The 24,183-nt window shown below is 40.0% G+C and overlaps 1 protein-coding gene across 7 annotated transcripts in view; it reads right to left on the bottom strand.

Moving 5' to 3' along the window:
- The window catches only part of atp11a (ATPase phospholipid transporting 11A), a 52,674-nt gene that overhangs the window by 5,747 nt on the left and 22,744 nt on the right, over positions 1-24,183 (bottom strand). For 3 of the 7 annotated variants that reach the window (XM_014412193.4, XM_024798673.2, XM_014412195.4), the window contains exons 2-30: positions 21,194-21,316; positions 17,075-17,164; positions 16,370-16,450; positions 16,150-16,257; positions 15,550-15,678; positions 15,164-15,267; positions 14,967-15,014; positions 14,122-14,186; positions 13,916-13,997; positions 12,548-12,698; positions 12,268-12,465; positions 12,043-12,156; positions 10,839-10,898; positions 10,594-10,760; positions 10,378-10,449; positions 10,150-10,223; positions 9,934-10,037; positions 8,628-8,809; positions 7,804-8,055; positions 7,543-7,720; positions 7,355-7,457; positions 6,926-7,071; positions 6,610-6,669; positions 6,403-6,530; positions 5,617-5,752; positions 4,338-4,361; positions 2,887-2,952; positions 2,698-2,801; positions 2,408-2,573 (exon numbers count right to left, since the gene is read on the bottom strand). In XM_014412193.4, coding sequence (XP_014267679.1) covers positions 2,408-2,573; positions 2,698-2,801; positions 2,887-2,952; positions 4,338-4,361; positions 5,617-5,752; positions 6,403-6,530; positions 6,610-6,669; positions 6,926-7,071; positions 7,355-7,457; positions 7,543-7,720; positions 7,804-8,055; positions 8,628-8,809; positions 9,934-10,037; positions 10,150-10,223; positions 10,378-10,449; positions 10,594-10,760; positions 10,839-10,898; positions 12,043-12,156; positions 12,268-12,465; positions 12,548-12,698; positions 13,916-13,997; positions 14,122-14,186; positions 14,967-15,014; positions 15,164-15,267; positions 15,550-15,678; positions 16,150-16,257; positions 16,370-16,450; positions 17,075-17,164; positions 21,194-21,316 — 3,315 coding nt within the window. Of the gene's footprint in view, positions 1-439; positions 543-805; positions 896-2,407; positions 2,574-2,697; positions 2,802-2,886; positions 2,953-4,337; positions 4,362-5,616; positions 5,753-6,402; positions 6,531-6,609; positions 6,670-6,925; positions 7,072-7,354; positions 7,458-7,542; positions 7,721-7,803; positions 8,056-8,627; positions 8,810-9,933; positions 10,038-10,149; positions 10,224-10,377; positions 10,450-10,593; positions 10,761-10,838; positions 10,899-12,042; positions 12,157-12,267; positions 12,466-12,547; positions 12,699-13,915; positions 13,998-14,121; positions 14,187-14,966; positions 15,015-15,163; positions 15,268-15,549; positions 15,679-16,149; positions 16,258-16,369; positions 16,451-17,074; positions 17,165-21,193; positions 21,317-24,183 lie in introns of all 7 variants that reach the window. The other 4 variants (XM_014412196.4, XM_014412197.4, XM_014412198.4 and 1 more) reach the window with 4 other exon arrangements.

Genomic DNA, 24,183 nt, shown 5'->3' with positions numbered 1-24,183 from the left:
GCTTCAGTTGTTTTTAAATGAATAAAGTATTTCATTTCCTTTAGTTTAATTTGCCAGCTGTGAGGTTAAATTTTCCATCCATTCTGTTCAGGTTTAAAAGCAAGCATGTTAAGAGCAACAAAAAAATAATAAATCATAAACACCAAAAACATGCAAATGTCAACAAAAAGCTAAACATGCGTTCATTTCCTCTGCAAATATTACTTTTCTGTCTCTGTAGCAACACATTATACCACTAGATGGTGCTAAAGCTCCATGTGAGAAATCACCCAGCTGGAAGTAAAGTCAGTTGAAATACCTGAAGAAAATGGTTGAGCTTTTAGGACCTTCATACAAATAAAGCACACACCCCAACCCTTGTGTTAGTCAAATACAACAACCCAAAGTCAAACCACACCAGTTAACCCACCATCACACAGCAGCAACGTGTGCATTTTACCGTGCTGAAGCCCTGTAGGCTTCTGTGACAGCTACTCCATCAACAAGGAATCAGAGCTCATGTAGGCCAGGGCCCTCTCATACCTTTTATTATCTCTCCCTTGCTGCAAATATACACACACACACACACATTTGAAGACAAACACATCTACCATACGGACTCAAAATTGAAGCATCAAAGTAAGAGTGGTTTCTAAAACAAAAGGTGATTAAGGCCACACTGAATCAAGATGTAGATGCAAAGGCATGCAGTCAGATAAGACTGTAACTTCATGCAAAACAGTGGAAATGACAAAGTAACAGGATACAGACTGAAAGGAAAATAAAGAGAAAGACGAGACAGTAGGAAAGGCTGAGGGTCACCTACAGAAGGGCTGGGTTAGAAACTGATTCTGCTGGAGGTCTGAGACAGCATAAAGATGGTGGAAGGCTCGGAGGCAAGGCACCGACGCTTAGTCTGCCAGGGAGGAGAACCACAGAGGGAGAAGGAGGAGGAAGCAAGAGATCAGGAGGGGTGAACAAAGGCAGGGAAGAGTTACAGCTGGGAAAGAAACATGTCAGATCTTCCAAAATGCCACATGATCAGTTTATGAGATAGACAGCAGCATGTAAACATTCTTCTTAGGCTTCTCAGGAGAGACTGGATCATACTGGAAAGTCTTTGGTGATGGTTATTAGCTCTCCACAACCACAGTTATCAGGGAGGTTATAGGAAAATGAGTTTGGGATGTAGAGGGAGAAATAATTAGTATCTGTAGGAAAAGGAAGTGAAGCAGACTGCACTGCAGCCTTCCCAGAAAGGCTGACATCACTCATCTAGTGCTATCCATGCAATGCACCTACTCATACAAAATCATTTGTGTTGTGTTTTTCAGTAACTCCGCTGTAACTGGATCCCAGTGCTTCATATATTATGTATCATTATATCGTCTTGTTTTTTTATGGACATAATTTCTTCTGTCAACTTTCAGTGGAATACTGAATATTTCAGTATTTTGCTGCTAATGAATGCCTTCTGCCATTCATTATTTCTGAGCCACATGTCAGTGTTTATACACCTAATCGTGTTTTTCTGGTCCAATCTTTCAGTCCTGATGAATCAGTATGCATCAGATAAATAACTGCTGTTAACGCTGCTCTTTCAGCGCCTCAGAGTTGAAATCAGTCCATAGCTTTGAGTTTATTCTCTTTTTTACATAAGCAGGATGTTTTTTTTATCCCATCTTTCCTTCTTTCTTCTTACTGTGCAGCATTATTTAATGTTCATTTTCAAAACTGCTCTGAAATAAAGTTTCGATTGCAATTTTCCTTCTTTTATACACTGTTTATGAAACTCTAATGCACATTTCCACACTGCAACCCATTAACAATTAATGCCTTTAGAGGCACTCCTGGTTCAGCAGAGGACACTGTTCTTATTCTCCATTAATAAAACACAGAACTCTGAGTGTTAACCGCTAAAAAAAATACACACTATTGTGCGCATTCCTCTTAAAAATTAAAGGAGCGCTGCACACAGACACAGAGGCTTAACTACCAAAGCAGGGATGTAGCCACACCCTGCATACCTCTGCTGACCCACAATTGTCAGTTCGACATGTCAGGAACTGAAACATCCCAGTGAATAATAAACAGTAAACGCAGGTAGCTTGCAGGTAAATACACAAAATTGATTTCTGCCTTGCAAAAGGCAGGGGGCGCTGTTTGACCTGTGTAAACTGAGCTTTCTTGAATTTTTCATTATTAATATTCATGTAGAAAAGAAGCAGCGACCTTTATTGAAGAACAAATGAAGTAATGGTTAACGAACACGTCCTACTTTGGCAGGAAGCAAAATATTTACGGGATGTGTGGTCATCAGTCTTCTTGCATTACTGCAATTATTCCAAAATATCCATAATACTTTAAAAAAGATTTGTTTTTTTTATTTATGCAACTACTCTCTATTTCTGCAAGCATTTGTGCCCACCTGTATGCGCTCAGTAGTGGTGGGCCACAGTGTCCTCCATATGACCTTCTTCACCACATCTGGCAACAGACTGGCTGTTATCAAAAGGATTATACTGAGCCAGGCTGGGCCACTGGACAACATCTGCATGAACACATAGTACATTCTCTGGTAGTTGAGGAATGGCCTGTAAGAGAGGAAACGACTGCATGAAAACAAATGCAATAAAACATCTAATAAAACGTCACTCTGACTGACACAGTTTTACATCAAGTAAACATTTAAATACAAAAATATTTCTTTAATCATACCAGATGATTCCACCCCACAGCAGGGAGAATACCACAAAGAAGATCAGTGAGCCCCAGATAACGAAATGATTGATCCAAGTCCAGTAATGAGTATCTAGGGCCAGCTACGACACAGAGACGATGGAAGTGAGACTGGAACCAGACTTGCCTGGGTGTTTCTGTGATGTTCTGATGTGTCTGTGTGGTTACCTTGAATGTAACAGTGAAGACTAGGACAGTGAAGACGAGTGTCCCAAATGTCCAGTTTCCAAACATCTGCAGAAGGTAAAAAAGCAGCTGCTGTTATTGATCAGGAGATTTGTGCATGAAACACTTTCAACTTCTTGTTTTTTTGTTTTATTTATTTTATTGTATGTTTGATGTGAACAGATTCTAAGCACCTGTTAAAGTAAATAATTTTACTTGTGCTTATTCAGTACTTAAATGCTCAGCACACCTGTGTTAACATGCTTTTCAGATGACATGACTAGGCTACGAGGTAAAAGTTGACATATTCAAGTAAGGAATCAATCAATCAAACAGATGGCAGTGTGCTCAGGTAGCAACATTCAGGTGAGGAGCTGGTTATCAGATGACTGATGGATGGAAAACAGGAGGATGATGTGATTGTATAGCTGAATATTCCTATCAGTCTCTTCTGTGAGTGAAACCCTTTTACATGAACACTAAAAAAGTCATCGTGCACATTTAAGACCACCACGATGCAGGGCAGCTTCTTCACTACAACTTACACAATGAGCTCCTTCAGCATTTTGTGCAGCACTAAAACTGGCATATTTTCCCTTTATTGTAATTATTCGGAGGTGTTATATTAAGAGGTACATGGGGAACATAGTGATTCTAGTACACCATAACTGAGAAGTGACCGTTGCATGATTTTCTTTTTTCACAGGCCTGTGGCAATAAGATGAAGCCCAAAACCAAAAATGAACTAGTATCATAAAATTTAAAGTATGGGTACACTGAAGGTCATCTAACTGCTTGGGCTACACTATACTTCTGCTAAAAACAGGCACCTTGGGTGAACCGTGATAAATAAAGTTAAAAAATAAAAATGATGAGCATGAAATGATAAAATAAAAGCTTTTCAGAGGCAGCTTCCAAGTGCAGCTCTGATTTTTACATTGTTAGTACAAGTATAGTACAAGCTACTATCAGATACATTACAACATAAATTGTAGCGCTACAGAAACACTCGCATGAGGCAGAAAAATGATTTTTATCATTGATCAGATGCATTTCAATGTTTTTCTTTCACCTTTTCTTTTTCTAACATTTCAAAAGCTTCAGATTTGCTTCCTGTTTATGTGTTTATAAGTAATCCTATAAAAAGTTGTAATGCTTTAGGCAATGATCTCTAACTGTTACATAATGGAAGCAGGAGCACTTATGCCTAACATCTGCCACAAACAAAGCACACAGGATGTATAACTAAGGTGTTTGGTCACTGACAGCTGGACACATGAGCATGGGTCTGGGAAACAGAGAGTCACTACAGAAAAGCCTACAGCTGACGTATCTACAGCAAGCACTGAGGGCCGGACATGAGATGAACAGCAGTTTGTATCAGGCTGTGTGACGGTGGCGAAACAGGGAAGTGAAACTAAGGAGAGACGACAGAGAGACAGCGACAGGCTTACCATCTGTGTGTTGGTTGTCATTAGCTGGGAGGAGGAAAGAGAAGCAAAAAGAAAAAGCAACACAAAGGTAAGAGGATAGGAAGAAGAAGAGCATGTGACCAGAAGAAAATCATAATAACATAAACAGTTTTATGGCTGAAAGGAAAAAAATTGAAAAGAATTGGATGCAAAAAAAAGAAGAAGAAAACCCAAGTGAAATCAAGCAACTCAAAAACAGTTCAACATGTTTCTGGGAGAGTAATGCAGCTTGAGAAATTAAACAAACCAAATAGAGAACAGAGAGGAAGATGATGGGAACCCCGCCATGCTGTCGTGTCGTACTAGAGATTTATGCTTCAGCGGGAAATCTATGCTGTTACCTGCAGCGTAACCGCAAACCCCGCTAAAGCCTATGGCGTAACCTGGCGTGGACCTCGGTGGGAAGGAAAAAAATCCCAGTATTTTATCTGGGACACGATCACATGGTAATTACCACATAATGCACCAGCACGAGTGTGAATCCTGCCAATAGCATCGGCTTTTAGAGCCCATTGTTATGGGCTCTAAAAAGATTTCCCGCAGAAGTCTAAATAAGGCCTTAGATATAAACCACACGTCATCAGATTTTACTTAAACATCTATATATATATAATTATCCAACTGACATTAAATATTATTTACTAAAAGGCAAAATAGTCTTCAAACTTTATCAGCCAACAACCTGCATTTTCAAGTGACATAAATAACCATCCAGTACAAGGTCATTATTATGAGAAATTACTTGACCATAATTATCTCATAACTACATGTAACTACCAGATAGTTACTTTTTCAAACACAATAATGTGCAGTGTCAGGAAAACACATTTATAATACCAGATCCATTTACACTACAGGGTTAATGTTAGTTTGTGCTACAACTTGATCAGTTTCTGCAAGCAATACAATAAGCTACGTGTCAGGCATTAGCCAGGCCATTAAAACCTGTCAGCAAAGCACAGTACAGCCAGTATATTTAAAAGTAAATCCATTTTGCTTACAGAGCAAAATGTGGTTGAGGAACAAGCTGAGACCTAAAACACTGTCACTATGTTCCCTAACTAACCCCAAACACCACAAGAAGACTAAAAAGTCAGATGACAAACAGAAAACAGATGGAGCTTGTGGAAAACTGAAGTAGCCTATAGATAAAATAGGCAGTTACTATTTTTCCTTTACTTTGAACTTTACTTTAAATATTTTCCAGGCCTTTTTCTCCTTGTTTCAATTAAAGAGCCTGTCAAAGCCACATGGTTATTACCTGTCCATTGCTGGTGAAGGTGGTGTTGTCAAACAGGAAGTAAGCACCAAAGAACATCACAATGGCATCATAAACGCCCAAGACTGTCCAGTATATGAAGGTGGGCCACCGCAGCAAAGAGTTCTTAGCAATATCTCTGTGTAGATATACAGAACAGAGATCACATGTTTATAGATTAATATCACAGTACACTGCCTGCCTCACAGCCAATGAGTCTCTAATAGTATAATACATACATCGATACAGACAGCGTCATTGTTTGTGGGAAAGGTTGATTCTTTTTTGGAAGAATACAACTTAAGAGTAAAGCTAAAAACGTAGCTTTTCAAACTCTGAACACATGCAAAACCAAATCCAAGAAGGCGGTTATCTGCCATATGATGGATGTAAAATAAACTGTAATGTAAATATAAATTAATCAGAGTAAAACACCAAATCATCTGCTATTACTTTGCACCTGGAGGCCGTGTATAAAGTGTCTAAAGAATTATTGAAATATTTATATTTTCTGTTGCTTAGACGACTTTAACTCAACACTGTTCTTGTTACAGTACATCTCCGGAAGAATCCAACTACCACGCAGTCTGCTTTGTATAAAACAGATGGTTCATTATCTGCTGCAGAAGACTGGATTACTGAAACATGGAGATAATTTCTTTTTCTAATTTTCATGTCATGAGAACAAGTTCCTGAAGAACATGTGATATTAGAGTCGATCCAGCTGGTCGATTTTCAGTCTTACTAAACGACACATTTCTGACATGACAATCTTAAACAGAAATCCACCTGTAGAGACAAGGGTCTTTCTTCAGGATGTCCATATTTATGTGCTGCTCGATGAGACTGTAGAGCAGAATGGGCAGCGAGGTGAAGCTGATGTTGTAGAGAGTCAGGTAAGCCGTGTCATACAGCGGCTGGGGTTTGGGAAAGAGAGCCGTGTTAGTATTTTTGTTCTTGTTGTTTTTATGGTATTTAGGTTTTGTGAGTGCACACCTGTTGTGAGAAGCCACAAAAGAACTGGTAGAGGAACTGGGGGAAAATGAAACAGACATTCTGCGAAAAGAAAGAACAACAATTTAAATGTGTACAGGTCTTTTTGTTGCTGAACGCTAATTTTATAGAGTATAAATATCAAAAATATGAAAATTAATGAACTAAACAAATTAATAAATTAAATCTCACACAAAGCATTCCTGCACACTTAGGCTAAAGCCACAGACTCCGCAATTACAATCATCTTAAAACAAATTTAAAAAACTATATAAAGTTTTAAAAAGAAGTAAACTCAAAACATGTTCAGGGCGACTACCTTGTAGAAGAAATATTGTACAAGTTCAGAGATGCGTATGTAGTAATAGTGTCCGTGGACGAGCAGCATCTTCTTGAGGTGTTTGAACTTCGGGATGGCGTAGTCGCTGTTCCTCACTGCCTGGCGACCCTCCTTACCCATAATGCCTGCGTTGTGACCATTTACAGGGCAAAGTATTATTGCAATGATAATAGTATGGTTCTAACAGTTTTAACACTTCTGCATAAATGTAGTTTTGGAAATTCAAAAGTACAGTTTTTGTGTGGAAAAGGATTTTGTGTGAATGCAGGTGCTGTACACACTGCTGACTTCTGTACACAAGGGGCTGCTTTTAAGAATTTCTAGTTTCTTCAAATTGAAACTGTATTAAGAAGGAAACAAACTTTACCAGAGTGTGGCATGTTGCATAGGAATAGACAGAATACTAACCAATACCAACGTGGGCCTCCAGGATCATGCTGACATCATTAGCTCCGTCTCCAATGGCCAGCGTGATTGGGTGCTCCTCCGAGGCTTTGATTAACTTGACAATCTGCAGGTTGTGGATTTCAGCTTAGCGTCCATCTGAATCTTAATGACATGAGTGAGAACATCTGTTCTACAGATGGCCTTCGTACCTGTGCTTTCTGAAGTGGCGCCATTCGACAGCAGAGCACGGCACTGCAGTTCCGGCAGATTTCCAAGAATTTCTCTTTGTAATTCCCTGAGTTTGAGCCCTCCTGGCCGGGCCTCATTACAGCAGAGAGGGTAGCTCCGTCAATGATCAGACCATAGTCGGTGCAATCACCTGATAGCCTGGGAAAAAAACACAAAACCTGTCAAATACGAGTAACTGCAGGATGACACTGTCTGAAGCATGCTGTGAACATAATACCCACTCAGAGAAGGTGTCCCGGGTCATGCCCCCATGCTGCCTAAGGACCGTCCTGCTCAATTCAAACAGGACGTCGTGAAGGCTCTGCTCCTCAGTGCGTTTGGTGGTCAGCTCCAGGATTTGGGTGTTGCGATGAAACAGCTTGCTGGCATAGCACGTTGCAGCTGCAGTCTCCATCTTGTCTCCTGTCAGCACCCACACCTTTATACCAGCTTTGTGCAGAGACTCAATGGTGTCTGCTGCTTTTTCCTGTAGCCTGGTACGCAGCCAAGAAACAAGAGGTGGCATGTTTTTAGCTGCATTAAATAAATAGGTTTGTTTTATTTCTCTTTGCCTTTTATTCAACAACAGCTCAACTGTGCAGTACTCCAGCACGTGGATTATTTCCTCTCTGTGCTGGATGGGTGAAACGCCCTCTGGGCTGACAAGTAGTTTTAAGCCTGCACTATAATTGCCTTAGTGGCACGTGTGTGATTGGAGGGTTAAACTGCCACTTTCCCTCACTCACTTTGGTTCACTCAGAACTAGGACAGCACTGTCCATGGCAGCAGACACAGAATTACTGTAATGTTAAGAGTCACTTGAGCTGAAGAGGTTTAGACATTTATAGGAAAAAAAGGTGCATAAGTGTAATTTTTGAAAGGGCATTTCACGTAAAATTTGCACTGAGAAGGACAAATAACTGAAATGACAACAGCATGCAATGTAAATTGTGGTTATGTTGCCAAGCTACCAGCTGTACAGGAAAACCTTTGATGAAAAAAAAAGTGCAGGATGTTGATATAATTTGTCATTTAGGTGTCCTTAATACCAAAAAAAATTCAGCACCTGTCCTCGACAGCAGTTGCTCCCAGCAGTATCAGGTCCTTCTCGATGAGGTCGTAAGCCTCTGCCAGCTGTTTGTCTCGGTCTTGTAATGCTAACTTAGCTCTGTTCAGCAGTTGGAAAACCTCCTCGTACTGTTCTGGGCTCAGAGAGCGATAGGCAACACAAAGTGTCCTCAAACCCTCCTGGTGGAGAACAGAGATTCACACAAGGTCAGGCTGGTATATATTTAAGACTCAATAAAAACGAATCTACATAAAACACTGTTTCTTGAATACAGCCTCTGAATGTGAGTGTATGGTGGGTGGATGCCAACTACCCATTCAGCCTCACTAGTACAACACTCACCACATATTTTTCAGTTTCCAAAGAAACCTGTGATTTATCTGTAGCTGCAACATTTGTGTCACTCGTCTGCTTTTTACTGCATGCGAATTGAAGCTATCGTGGTATTTTCATGTGTAAACTGAACTTTAAATAGTCTTATTCAGACTGCGATATTTATTTTCGCACTTTGGAAGTCATTATGAGATTTTGCAGTTGACTGCTTAGTTAGGTGCACTCTCTTACTATCTGTCTACTTATTAGCATTTCCTACTTTTCCCACAAGGATTTTGTGGGTGTATAAAGAAAACAGTATGCAGAGTCCATCACTGTTTATGGTTCTGTTCAGTATTTAAAGAAATCTTCTTCTTTCCATCTTCTGACCAAATCCTACGCCAGTCCCACAGATAGAAAGACTGTGCTGATACAATTATTAAATACATGTTAATAAAAAATGTAAAAAAACAAATAGACTTGTGCTTTTGTCAATTAAAGGCCACACCAGATCCACCTAGAAAGAAGTTCTGTTTACTGGAACTACATGATGCTTCTCATGTGGTTGTGTAAACTGTAACCATGCAAAGAACTTAGATAATGGTAATTGGCCTGTAGTCCCTAAGGACCCCAAAGCACTTTACACATCCAGTCATCCACACACTGGTGCTGGCAAGCTACATTGTATCCACAGCCACCCTGGGGCACACTGACAGAGGCAAGGCTGCCGGACACTGGCGCCACCGGGCCCTCTGACCACCACTAGTAGGCAACAGGTGACGTGTCTTGCCCAAGGACACAACGACCGAGACTGTCCAAGCCGGGGCTCGAACCGGCAACCTTCCGACTATAAGGCGAACTCCAAACTCTTGAGCCACGATCTTTCAGGAAAAAACAACTTCCTGTTATATTGTATGAGCCTATAACGATATGAGAAAGATGAGAGTGAGCCTGCACGTTTATGTGTGTGTGTGTGTTTGTGCTCTCTCACCACTGCATTTTGCTCCACTCGTGCTCGGACCTGATCCACTTTGCCTGAGATGACCCTTGGGAAGATAGAGGAGTCTGCACCTTTACAGAAGAGATAAACCTCACCTGCTCAAACGCATACACAGAAAAAAAAGAGGATCGGATTAAAGAAAAACATAAACACAGACACATAGAAATCAATATAAAGAATATACATATATAGTTTTGTGCGCATTACCAGTGCTGGCCTTGACGATAACGCTCATCCTCCGTCGGACTGAGTCAAATGTCAAAACTTCTAGCAGTTCAAACCTGATAAAAACAGGAAGAAAATCACACAAATGCTACTGAAAAAATAATAGCCAACTATCAATTAAAGAAGTTAAAAACAGATAAAAATAACAATAGTCATCTCATTTTCAAGGTTCACAGAGAACAATAACGTTGCTTAAAGCGGCACACTCACTTTTCAACTTCATCCTCCCTATTTAAGATTTCCATCTGACCGTCCTTGAGCCTCAGATAGGTGAAACCGAGCCTGCAGCACAGAACAACCATTATTGGAGTGAATAAAATGAATGTCCAAAACACAGAAATAGAAAAATGGGAAAACTAAATTCTTCTGAATGCAGCAGCGATTACTGCTGCCATTGTGTGCAACGTGAGTGTGTGTGTGCTGCACCTCTTCATGCCCTCCACCAGTGCAACCTCGTCAGGAGAAGAGGAGATGTAGAAGGAAGTGGACTTGCCCTGGTGAATGCCATGTTTGATCCCATCTACAGTATCCTCCTCTTTCACCTGCACCGTGTGGCACAAACACAACGCCCGGAAAAACAGCTCCTCGTGCTCCTGCAGTGAACGGCCGACACTAGATTACCCTCATTCGCACGAACCACAAACGCACATTCAAAGCGAGTCTGCACTTACCCTGGCTGCAGGACCTGGGGATGAGTCGATCATGTCCATACCGGCAGCTCCAGGCATCACCTACAGACATACAGACCACAGATCACTCTGGGGGTCACTGGTTATCAAACACAGCCTACGATGATATGTACATATGGCATTTTAGTATTAAAGCTTGATTCTAAGACTTGACATATACAGCACGATGTCCATGTTTATGTGACAGGAACCCCTTTACTCTGATGTTTGAAGTCCTATGTTAAAAGGAGTAAATTGTAATAATATTACAACACAACAACCCTCCTAAAATTACAACAGACCGTCTGTTCAGCACTTTTAAGGTTGTATGAGCTGCTGACTTGTCAATTAATGCTCATGATCAGTTACTTGGCAAACATAAATAGACATATGGCTCAATAAACAGCAGCAAGACTTGCAGGCACAATTTGATTTCCTCATATGACCATTAAGCACTGAACACAGATGATTACACTAAACGCACAATGCCCAGGAGTTTTATTGTCAGGAAATCTGTAATAATCCATTGAAAACACAGAAATGACTAAACGCATGAATGTTACATTCTTCTCACAGATTTTTATTAGATAAAACACACAAACAAAAAAACCCTAAAATAGGCCTAAACTGTTGCCTTTCTGTCATTTGATTTTTACACCTCCGTTACATAAAAATATGAACTCTTTGTAAATAAATGAATGGCTATAAATGAATCAATCACAAACATTGATCCATCTTTACCTTGTCCAAAGAGACTGTATATAAAGGATGGAAGTAGTGTGGCATCATTAAAATGGTTTTGAACCACCCTTGGAATCTCCTTTAGAGTGCCTTTATTTGTATCTTTAGAAATGCACAACATTATCCAGCAAGTCTTATTAGCAAGCTGCATCCATACAAACTGTGGTTCTTTCGTGCATACACTGAAACACCCACAACATCTACTAATTGGAAGGCTGGTGGTTCAATCCGTTGCTCCTCTAGTCTGCATGCCAAAGTATCCTTGGACAAAATACCTGAACCCTGAACTGAGTTTCCCCCGGTGCATCCACTGCAGTGTGATTATGTGAACGTCAGGCTCAAAGTGCTTAAGCACAGAAAAGAAAGTGCTTGTAGGACTGTGTATGAATGAGACTTGTAGTAAGAAAAGTTCATGGCTGAAGCTGAATATCTTAACAGATCAATCTAGTGGGACTGAACGTTTTACCTGTCCATTACAGATAGCGTGAGGTACATAAACGTGTCCATCCACACAGCACTCTATAAACTCCATGTTGTTCTCTGTTAGCGTTCCTGTCTTGTCTGTAAACACATACTCCACCTGGAAAGAAAGCAGGGTAAGTGTTTTTTTATTCTTATCTCTAACTCACTTTTCCATACAGTAATGTTTCTTTGCTCATTATTCTGCCCGGAGTGAAGTACACTTTGCTACCTGCCCCAGTTCCTCATTCAAGTCTGATGTGTTGACCACAGCTCTCTCCCCCAGCTCCTCATCAAACATTTCATCGTCCCACATGATGAAGTAGGAGCCCAGGAACTTCTGCATCTCCACAGTGACATACATGGACACGGGAATGATGTAGTTGAAAAGAACCATGAAGGCCAAAAAGTCTGTGAACGCCCTGATTAGCTGAGGAGGAGGAGAACGAAGAACGTGTGAGACAATAAAGAGGGGATCGAAATATTTTTATTTTCCAGGATTCGAGACTCACAACGTGTCTCTGTCTCTCAACTTCCGTCTTCTGGTTGTAAAAGGGCTCGTCTTTGTTGGGGTCGGACTGCCACACGTATTTCAGTGCCGTGTTGATGAGAGCTTTGCTGATGAGAATGCACAGGTAGACCACCAAGTAGGCATTCATTGACCTGGAGAGGGAGAAGTTAAAGATCTGTGACATATTTCTTCATGATAGTGAAAGATAGATGAGTTTTTCATTAATCTGCTTTGAACAATGTGGACAAAAATTTGGATTGAAAACCCCATTTGAAAAAAAAGGATTATGGAAACTATCTGCCAAGGATGGAGGAGTCTGTGCCTCCCTTAAAACATTCCATTGACTTCATTACATTTTTCCTGCATTGATCTGTCTTTATGACTTGTGTGCTTTATTCTTTCCCTGAAAGATTACGCACAACCTCCAGAGTAGAATTTAATATGACTAAGTGGAGAGATGGAGCATGGCAGTTTGTGGCAGATCACATGTTTATATAATTCACATATACAGGTTCTAAGCTTTAGACTTTGTGTAGCATGTGCTTAAGTGTCTTGTATCACATGTTGAACTGCTATGATTGTGTTTCTTGTGTTTCATCCCTCTTTTCTCTTGGTGATAACACATGTTCTCATGAGTGCAAACACAAAAAAATAAGGGGCGGAGCTTGAGGCCCTGGTACTATTTCTACTATTTTGGTACCATTTCCCACTGTGGTTGAGAGTGTAAAAAGCACAAGTGTGTGCAGGTGCAAATGAAAGTAGTTTGAAAGGGAGTTAGAAACAATCCATAAGAGATTTCTGACTGCCGGTCAGCTATTTGGCGATTTTAACAAACAGGAACTAAAAAAATAAAAGCACTAGAACCCCAAAAAACTTGCAACCCAGTCCACCATGTAAAAGGTAACTTGGAAAACAACTCAGTATACTCGTCAGAATCTTCAAACTTGAAAAGGGGAACAGCTGAGACAAGACATTTACTCTGAGCTGAGTCAATGAGCCGACGAGTTAATGAGACACACATAGTGAGCAAGTGTGAATGTAATCCACCTACAGTCACTCATTTATACATCTGGATACAAAGACACTGTCTACGCCAGATGGAAAGAAAATTGATCCAGTCAGCGCAGCGAGCCAAAGAGACACACACAGACGCTTAAGTCTCAATGAATAAACCAAGACATGAGAAGTGAACAGATGGCTCTAAGGACGGGTAAGAAAAATTTCAGTTATTATCTAAGCTGGTTAGCACAGAAACAGCCAAAGACTGTGAAACTTGCATGAGAGCACTGATCGTTGCTAATAGGCTCCTTTCAGAAACAATTCATAATATAATATAAAAATGAAAGAGGAGGAAACGAAAAGAGCTTACTTTTCCACTGCAGATCGTTTCTGAGACTTGGACTGGTAATTGAGAGCCATCTTGGTTTCCATGCCAGTGTAGATGACCACAGCTACAGGGGGGAAAAGGAAAAGTCTCATTCAAAATGCTGCACTGTACATTAAAAAAAAAAAGAATATTAAAAAGTATAAAGTTGAGGTAATCTCTAACATTTATCATTAATTGTGTAGAATTACCATAGATATATTCAGTGTTCTTGAGTGTGGCTCCTCGGAGCAACAGGTTCTCTGATCCTAACGGCCTGCAGATAGTCCAGATGATAAACAATCATGTATTTCTTTCACAAACAAAAAGATCTAATATTACTATTATTATTATTATTATTATTATTATTATTATTATTATTATTATTATTTTATATTATATTTCACTGCATGTTATACTTGTATAACTATGCATGTGACAAATAAAGAATCTTGAATCTTGAATCTTGAATCTAGTAAGAGGCAAATAAGGTTCCATCTGAAGAACTTTATATCTGGCAGCATGGCTCTGTTCTGGGAATTCCCCACCATTCCATGCACATATACAGAAAGCTAGAGACAGGAAAAGCATAATTCAAGAACAACAGATATGGCACTTAAAAAGTCAGCTGCAGAGTAAAAGTGGGTTTCAAAGCATCCTGCAGCAGTGCAGCAACTGAGGGAAAGGAAAAATAGTAGTGTACTCCATAAGAGATTTGTCAAATGGATGCAGAGGTGTATCAGGTGAGCCATCAGCTGATGGGGGCTTGGATTGTTATCAGCTGATCTGCTGGCATTGCAGCTGAGGTGAACTAATGCTGTGCTCAATTAAATCAAATTAAGATAAACAAGTAAGCTTCGCACTAAGTCGTCATTCTGCAGAAATGCGAAATCTTCTTTGAAAGATTGAGCAGCATCACACTTTGTCATCAAAGAAATTTAATACATGTCTGGATGGTTTTGAATTTTATTTTTGAATGATGGGTGAATACAATAGACACATGCTGATTTCTTTAATGATCTTTAATATAAAAGTGTAATATTTTGTGTTATTTTACCTTGCCACTGGCTCATTGGTCATGTAGATGTTGATACGCCCCACGAATCTGTGTGGGTAGGAAAAGAATTGAGATAAGGCACATTTATTTTGCAAGAACACTTTGTTCAAGTGTGTGTGTGTGTGTGTGTGTGTGTGTGTGTGTGTGTGTGTGTGTGTGTGTGTGTGTGTGTGTGTGTGTGTGTGTGTGTTACTGACTTGTACAGGTCTGGCTGCGGTTGTTCACATTCTATTGTGGCATGGATCGTGTCCACCTCTTTCTCTGTGTTGTAAGCTTTGGTTTCCTGAACTGCATAATATGTCTAGGTTGGAAGAGGGAAGGAAAACAGAAGAAATGGTTGGGTAAATGAAAAAAGAGAGAAAGATAATGGGAGTGTAAGTAATAAGGCAACACAGGAGGAGAAGTATTAAAGACACATGGTGACAGAGGGCGGAAGGGAGATGAAGGGAAATAAGAAAAGCAATAAGGGAATGGATTAAGAGTTAGATGAATGAATGGATAAATGGACAGAGAAAAACATAAATCACAGCAAATCATAATGCATCTAGTACATATTTAAGTGGATTAAGTTTATCCAGCACACCTTGTGACTGCTCTCTCCATCCAGGCTGGCTGTAGTAACAAAGCAGGTCCCGTCATCTCGAGACGAGGAGAGGAGAATGAGATCACAGGGAAAAGTCTCATCTTCTTTCACCAAGACCACATCTCCAACCTGCCACACAGACCGAGACAACAAATGTTTACTTCTAATACATGCAATTTAAATATGCAAAAAGCTGGAGCTTTTTGCATATTTAAATTAATTCACCGGGGTCTAATTTGCCACTACCGTCCTGGCTCTGACCACCTAAGTGAGCATATCAGTGAGGAGTCCTAGCAGCACTTTAGTAGAGAAATACAGTCACTGAACGGAAAATGCAGTCAAATGCAACACACCTAATGACTTACCAGCAGTAAGCTCATATCATTTCAGTCTTATGTCGTTACATAACAAACATCAATCTAAGTTCTTTTAAAGCTAAATTGCTTTTAAATGCAGGCAAACACACACACACACACACACACACACACACGTACAGAGAGCTTAGTAGCAGGAAAATTCCTCAGTGTGAGCCACTAAAACAAATGCACCAAAGCTCTGTTAGATGGGGTGAGTGAGTTATCTGGTTTCACACACACACACCCTGAGTTTGCGGCTTTGTTTGCGGACCACTTTGCCATGATGCACCACGTGGACAGAACACTGGTTGACAGCGTTGTCTGCTTTGTGTCTCAACCAGTCCTCATAACCCTAAGAGAGAGAGGAGAAGACAGAGAGGAGGATGTAAAAGTGAACATGTGTGCCTGCAGGTGTGGCTGCTGGTGTAGTGTTTACTGTCAACAGTCACATTAGGTGAACTCACCTGTTTAATGGCGGTGACTGTGATGACAAAGAACAGTGGCAGTCCACTGGTGACCGGACTGGTGGGAGTGTCAATAATCAACTGAAGTGACCGCACACATGAACATACAGCGAGAGAGAGAAATGAACGGCAAAAAAGGTTTCGGGGGAAGAAGAATATATAGAAATGACAGACAGCAGTAAATAGGCAATAAAACATGTCTGAGCTTTATGGCACTAAACATAAATATAAACATAACATAAATATGATTAGTGGAGCTACTTTAAGCTGTTCCCTTATTCACAGTGGTGAATAAGTATAGTAAAAGTGACATCTCACTCTGAAATCCCATATACACGTTTTTCCTCTGGTCTATCACGACAGTTTTAGTGTGAGTCTCCCAGCTTTGAGCAATTTAAGGTAGAAACCATTCTCTGTATATTGAACTGCACATGTCAATAATGAAGCATAAAGAAAAATATGTTTCTACGTGAAACATTTCTTTGATTGACTATAATGATTCATAGAAAGAGATGTTTCTGCTGAGTTTTTCTAATGTATGCTTCTGATGCAAGTGCCATTAAATTCAAGAGAAAGCAGACGTCTTTAGATAAACAGCACACAAGGAAAACTCTCCCTTAAGGAAAAATATGAATTATCTTTACAACATGCTTTGCAGAAGCCTTGTAGTGAAGTTCAGTCAGTGTGAGCAAGAAAATGTTTTACCTGAACCAGAAATATGATGAGAAAGTAGAAGTTGGCGACTCTCCTGAACTGCTCAAACATATTCTTTGGGATGAAGTTCCAAAACGTGTACTGGAAACAAGAAATTTTCTTATGTTTAATTAAAAAGATATAGAGTTTAAAAAGATCCCACAGTGTTATCAACATCTATCCATGATAATGGAAACAAAAGCAAAGAGGCTTAAGACCAGATTCCCTAACATAATGTGCCATTACTAACTGGGTTTTGGCATTAAAAAAAGTACTGCTGCTAATAACAAAGACAGCACAGTGACAAGATTCAATTCAATTCAATTTTATTTATACAGCGCCAAATCACAACAACAGTCACCTTAAAGCACTTTATATTGAAAGGTAAAGACCGTACAATAATACAACAGAAAAAAACCCAAGCAATCATATAACCCCCTATGAGCAAGTGCTTTGGTCAATGGTCAATGGTAACTTTATTGTCCCTAACGGGAAATTGATTTGCAGTATGTCCGTCCAAACAAACAAACAAACAGACAACCAACACATCACATACACTCACCAAAATAATATAATATAATACAAGCCTGAGAAAACAACCTAGATTTTTCATCAAAAAAGTGCAATGTGCAATGGCAACAACACTTATGGTTTAGTGTTATTAACTATGATAATAGCAGTAGGTACAAAAGACAATCTATGTCTCTTTGTCTTCACTGCAGGCACTTTATAACAACGACCTGATGGAAGCAGTTGAAAATCATTAAAGAGAGGATGATCTGAACACAACAGGACAGAGGTTGCCTTCCTCAGCACCTGCCTGTTATAAAAGTCCACAAGCTGGACCTGAGACCTCCCTGAAATCTTGCCCGCCACTTTAACCAGGTTGTTAAGTCTGGTCTTATTATTCAGGGACATATTACCGTACCAAGCAATGATACAGAAAGTTAAAACAGATTCAATAAAACTTTTATAAAAAAGAGTCATCATTTCAGATGAAACATTAAAACCTCTCAACCTCCTTAAAAAGTACAGTCTTTGTTGAACCTTTTTCACTGTAGCAGCAAGATGTTACTCAAAGGACAGAGACTAGGACAAGAACAACCCCCAAATACTTATAACTGTCCACCAGTTCAATGGCTGCACCATTTACCACTGTTAGCGCAGGATGGGGGGATGTCTTCCTGAAGTCAATAACCATGTCCTTGGTTTTCAAGGTGTTAATCATTAAGAAGGACTGATCACACCATGAAACAAACTCATCCACAACAGACCCATGGGAATCCTCTTCACCATGAAGGAGGCTTCCAATGACTGTGTCATCTGCATATTTAATGAAATGCCTGTTGGCCTGTGTACTGCGACAGTCATTAGTGTACAAAATATACAGTAGAGGAGAGAGACAACAACCTTGTGGTGAGCCAGTAGAAGAGTTCAGCTGAGTTCAGCTGGCGACAGTGGGAAGGAAAAACTCCCTTTTAAAAGGAAGAAACCTCCAGCAGAACTTTCTCAGAGAGGGCCAGTCATCTGCTGTGACCAGTTGGGGTAAGTGGAGGAAGACAGGACAAAAGACATGGCGTGAAAGAGAGCCAGAGATTAATAATAACCAGTGACTCAATGCAGAGAGGTCTATTAACACATAGTGAGTGAGAAAGGTGACTGAAGCTCTTTCTGGGATAGTGGCGCAGCTGCCCCTCTGTTGGTCTTCCTTGGTCTCTTGTGTTCTGGGGGCCACTGTAAGTCTGGAGTCTTGATCTCCTCCATACCTGCTTCATGCCCTGGTGGACGGGGCTGTGGCCCCCCCACACCCTCTAGCAGATCATTACATGAAGGAACAGGTGTACACACGGGTGCTCACACACACAAACTACACCCTTTTTGGCAAAGCACACTGTGCGCTGTCGATATTACGTGCTGCACAATAATGTTTAATATTTAGTATTTGCTGTTATATTCCCATATATCATCGTGATGTTGTTTACTATATTGCTCTCGTTTTCTTCTGCTTGTTTTCTTTTTTCTTTCTCAACAGGTGATCCAGGTGATTGATATATGTATTTTTTTGTCTGCTTATTTAGTTGGTTTTTGGTTTTTTGCCCTTTATCCCAGTCCCTCTTCTCCGCTGTTTTTCCCCCCTCTTCCTTTCTCCCTTTTCTTTTCCTCATTCAAGTCTGTCCCGTATCTAGCAAGTGAAAATAAAAAATAAATAAAATAAACAATAAAAGGTGAATCAAATAGACCATTACGGCAAGGCTGGGATGGTCAATTTGGTAAAGTAAATCCGTTGGGCATCTTTCTTCGCCTTTAGACAATAATTCTGATGGCAAAAGAACCAAACCGGACAGGCAAAAAAAAAAAAAAAAAAAGAGAAAGGTGACTGAAGAAAAAATGCTCAATGCATCATGGGAATCCCCCAGCAGCCTATTGCAGCATAACTAAGGGAGGATTCAGGGTCACGTGCACTGTTCCCTCTAAGCTGAGCACGTGAGCAATCGCGCACTGCTGACACAGAAAATCAGCAAAATAAAATAAATACATGTATTTACTTTAATTCCAATTCAGGCTGGATTTTTTTTTTTTTGTGCGCAGCGGAGATTTTCTGTGTGGTTAAACCATGTCAGCAGTGCGCGATTGCTCACGCGCTCAGCTTAGAGGGAACATTGGTCACGTGATCCAGCCCTAACTATATGCTTTAACAAAAAGGAATGTTTTAAGCCTAATCTTAAAAGTAGAGATAGTGTCTGTCTCCCGAATCCAAACTGGAAGCTGGTTCCATAGAAGAGGGGCCTGAAAACTGAAGGCTCTCCCTCCCAGTTTACTTTTAAATACTCTAGGAACAACAAGTAAGCCTGCAGTGTGAGAGCAAAGTGCTCTAATGGGGTGATATGGTACTATAAGGTCATTAAGATAAGATGGGGTCAGATTATTCAAGATGTGAGATCTTGTATTTGAGGAGCAGGATTTTAATTTTAAGTCTGGATTTAACAGGAAGCCAGTGAAGATAGGCCAGTATAGGAGAAATATGCTCTCTCTTTCTAGTCCCTGTCAGTACACTTGCTGCAGCATTTTGGATTAACTGAACACTTTCCAGGGAGTTTTTAGGACATCCTGATAATAACGAATTAGAGTAGTCCAGCCTAAAAGTAATAATTGCAGTAGTTTTTGCGTGTAATAGGTAGGAAATCATAATTTTGCACATGAACACATATGCTATAAAACAGAGAAATGTAGAGTTTACTAAATGTTTTTTCCTTTTTTCCTTTTATTGTTTGTTTTTTTAAATCAGGCAGCAGGAGGAAGCTTTTCTTGGCAACATGTAAAATAATGTTTATTGGTACAAACTCAAACCTCAAACACTCAAAGGACCTGTGATGAACAGTTGAGAGAGGCCTGGTTAACGTGCTGTAGTAAGTGAGACTTAGTTATAGATAGTTATGCCAGTTGGACCATATCAGCAAAATCTTTCTTCATACTACGACTCAATGCAAATATTACATCCAGGTCAGAAATCTAGGCTTCTTTCATTTACAGCTTGTAAAACTAAAATTAATGTTCATGCAGCATAGCCTCAGTTTATAACAAGCTGACATTTAGACTGGAGGGACAGAATTAATCAACAGAAAGTCCACTCCAAGACCAGCTTAGCAGTTGGAACCAGCATAAATACCAGCTGGTTCTACCAGTCCCTGATGCTGTTTGCTTTAACAGCGGGGGGGGGGGGGGGGGGGGGGGAATGGTATAATCAAGCATTCCAGTGTAAATATACAATATATATTTTACGAACCACAGATATGACATTTTCAAAAAGTTGGAGCGGGTCTAAACTGATCACTGAAATTAAAACACAGCACAGAGTGTTCTTTCCCAAAACAGCTCATTCACTGGTCTTTGTCCCATTACCAAGTAGTGGTCGCCCACGCTTTAAAAACAAAGCATGAATAGTGCTGGAGTACTAACAGCTCTGTTCTGCTGTGTCCTTTTGTTTAGACACTGATGCTGCGCTCAAATCATAATTGATTTTAAAGCTTCACCTCTTCACCTCTAAACTCTCATGATATTGCAGGCAGATCCTGATGAAGCAAGTCCTGCTTTGAATATGTGTGCATCTGTGTGGGTGGGTGTTTCACTGACCTTTGAAGAGACTATTCTGTTGTCAGGAAATCTTTGCTGTATAAAAGCTTCAGTTCCTGGAGGAGGCTCCTTATGTCCAATGTAAATTGTCCGGCTATCGACCCAGTTCTCCTCCCCGACACACTATGGGAGGAAAGACACAGAACAAGTTTGATTACCCTGCACCATACATGATGGTTTCATGTAGTATCAGTTTATATTGTCATTGTTTTAGTTTAGACAGTATGCGGTATGCTGACAGACGTCTGTGAGGACTAGTGTGTACGTACCGTACGGGACACACAAAAACAGACTCACAAACATTGAGAGAGAATTACAATGAATGAGTTATTTCTTCTCAATCAATGAGAGCCTTTGTTGCCACAGATACACAGACCTGCATGTGACTAAGACTGGAATGCATTACACACACACACACACACACACACACACACGCACACACACACACACACGCACACACACACACAAACACAGATGAAACAGCAGGATTGTGTCTCTCTGCGCTGATGCTGCTAGTTTGTTATTTTTGACAACCCTTTGTTTGTTTGTTTGGTTGTTTTTATTTCTTTTTGGTCTTTGTTAACAGGAAAATTGTACTTAGTAGTCAGTATAATCTTTTAATGATATAAGTTTGCATATGGTAGAATGCTGCATGTAATCATTTGTGTGTAGAAGTATATAGTTGGTGGCATATTGAAAGAATGTCTCATCCTAGGAGGTCTGTAACATTCTAGGGTGTTCACCCCCACACCCTAGGAGCATGGGAGAGGTCGTACCTTGTCTTATTTTTTTACGGTAGGATTAACGTAGCTATGTCAGTTTTAGTTTAAGTGCTTCTTTACATATAGATGAACTGTTGGATTTTCCAGACCAGCAGGTTAAGGGAAGTCGTTTATGGGGCCACACTCTGACCCCACACACACACACACACACACACACACACACACACACACACACACACACACACACACACATTCCAATGTAAGGAACAAACACTCACTGAAGTATAAATAAAGACCGGGGCAGTTTCTCAGCGCGAGCCTCAGTGCTGGAGGCTGCCCTTGCTAGCAAGACGTTCTGTGTGTTTCTCTTCTCTGAGTCTTTACTGAAGAAGTGTTTTAGAGTATATTTCTTAACAGTCTTCAGGGTAGAAAAATTAAATATTTTCATCACAATTACCATAACATGTGTTAAATCATATAGTTCCTAAATACATAAACTCCTTCCTTGTAGTATTTTATTTTAAAGCCTCTAATGCTAATATTTTATTTTTATTTTTTTGTAAAAAGTGATGTCTTTTACACAAAACATATTAATCTAAACCACTCAACTTAGTCTAGATTTCCTTTGCACAATTGTTTGAATGAAAACTAGAAAAAATTTTCAGCCATTCAGTTTATATGTGATAAAGACAAACTTGAATACTCAAAGTTAACATGTGGTAGATTAGCAGTGGTGAGAATGCAGAGGACAAACTCAATCATTCAGCATGTCGTTCTAACGCTCAAAATGTCAGGCAAACTGGTTTAAAATATTTAAGGCAGGTCTGGACCTGCATGAGAAACACACTTGCTACCTCTGATGTCAACACAATCTTTCCCACTAACCCTGAGAAAGAAATCAGTTGCCTAATATTTTTTCAAATCCACACCAACACAAATATGCAGGTAGAGCACCTTTCTACAACTATTTTCATCCTCTTTTGGTGCTCATTGACATTTTCATTTGACACAATTTAAAGAGGCCCGGAAGTGCCGCAATTCAAACAAACATTGTGCTTTGTGCTCTGCTGCATTTATGTGAAATTTATAGGCACTTACAAAGCAAGCATTTACATACAAAACAGGCTGTTTGGATTCCTCCATCAACAAATGACTGTGGCTCCGGTTAATGGCTTTAGATAACAAATGGGTGACCCTGAACATCTCAGCGTGGAGCATTTTGTCTGACATCTCAGCTCTGCTGCCACAAGGACAGCTGCTTATATTATATCATATTTCACTTTTGATTTATTGACCTCTTCCTTTCTTTCCATTTTATATTTTATTGAGCTGCTTTTGTGCAATTTTAAACATTTTCTGAGCTATTGTTTTGTGATGTTGTATTTGTTTTTATTGGGATTTTATTTTCCTTTTCATGATTTTGGCTACTGTGACGTTTGAGCATAAATAAAGTATATATTTCACCTCTGAACTTGAATATCAGCAACCTCAGAGCTCTACACAATATAACATCAGTCCTCTCACACGTAGCTCTTTGTATTTTCTCTAAAATTTCAATGATTCAATCTTCACTTCTTATCCACAAGTACTCTAATCATAAGATTTATGCACAGTATAGTTACTGTATAAAAAGGTCCAGGTGTGTAAAATGATTAGAAGATAACACACTTTGTTTACAGTCAATGAAGTACAGGTAGCTTCCATGACATGAAATTACATCTGAAATACCTGCAACAATCTATCTGTTTTCAGGGTCAGAGGAGGGCTGGAGAGCACCCTGAACAAGTAACCAATCACTCACAGCGCTAACACAGACAGACAGACAATCCCTCACATCTACTCTAATGTAGAATCACCAGTTCACCTAGCACGCATGTCTCTGGGCTATGAGAGGAAGGAGGCATACAGGAGAGAAACCAGCCTGCATATGCAGACTGTACACAGAAATGCCCCTGATGGCCAGCAGCCTCAAACCCAGAGCCTTCCTGCTCTGAGGCGATATTGCCAAACATTGCATCAACCTTTATTTCCTTTGTCAAAAACAATGAACAAATACTATTTTAGCCTTCATATTACTGTTTGAAAAATGTCCTTAATAACCGTGGTTGTAGTCTTTTAAGATGAGGAGGGTCATCCAAAGCTTCAACCAAACAGTCTGAATTATATCTAGACAGCCATGTCATGGCAGGCAGCAGCCATCTGGCCATTTTGACCTGAAGTAACCAGAATGAAAAGCAGGCCTGGGCACCTAAGTCTGTCTCTCTCATT

The sequence above is a fragment of the Maylandia zebra genome, linkage group LG23, assembly GCF_041146795.1.
Source record: "Maylandia zebra isolate NMK-2024a linkage group LG23, Mzebra_GT3a, whole genome shotgun sequence".
Lineage (NCBI taxonomy): Eukaryota > Metazoa > Chordata > Actinopteri > Cichliformes > Cichlidae > Maylandia > Maylandia zebra.
This window is presented reverse-complemented; position numbering and strand designations above follow the sequence as displayed.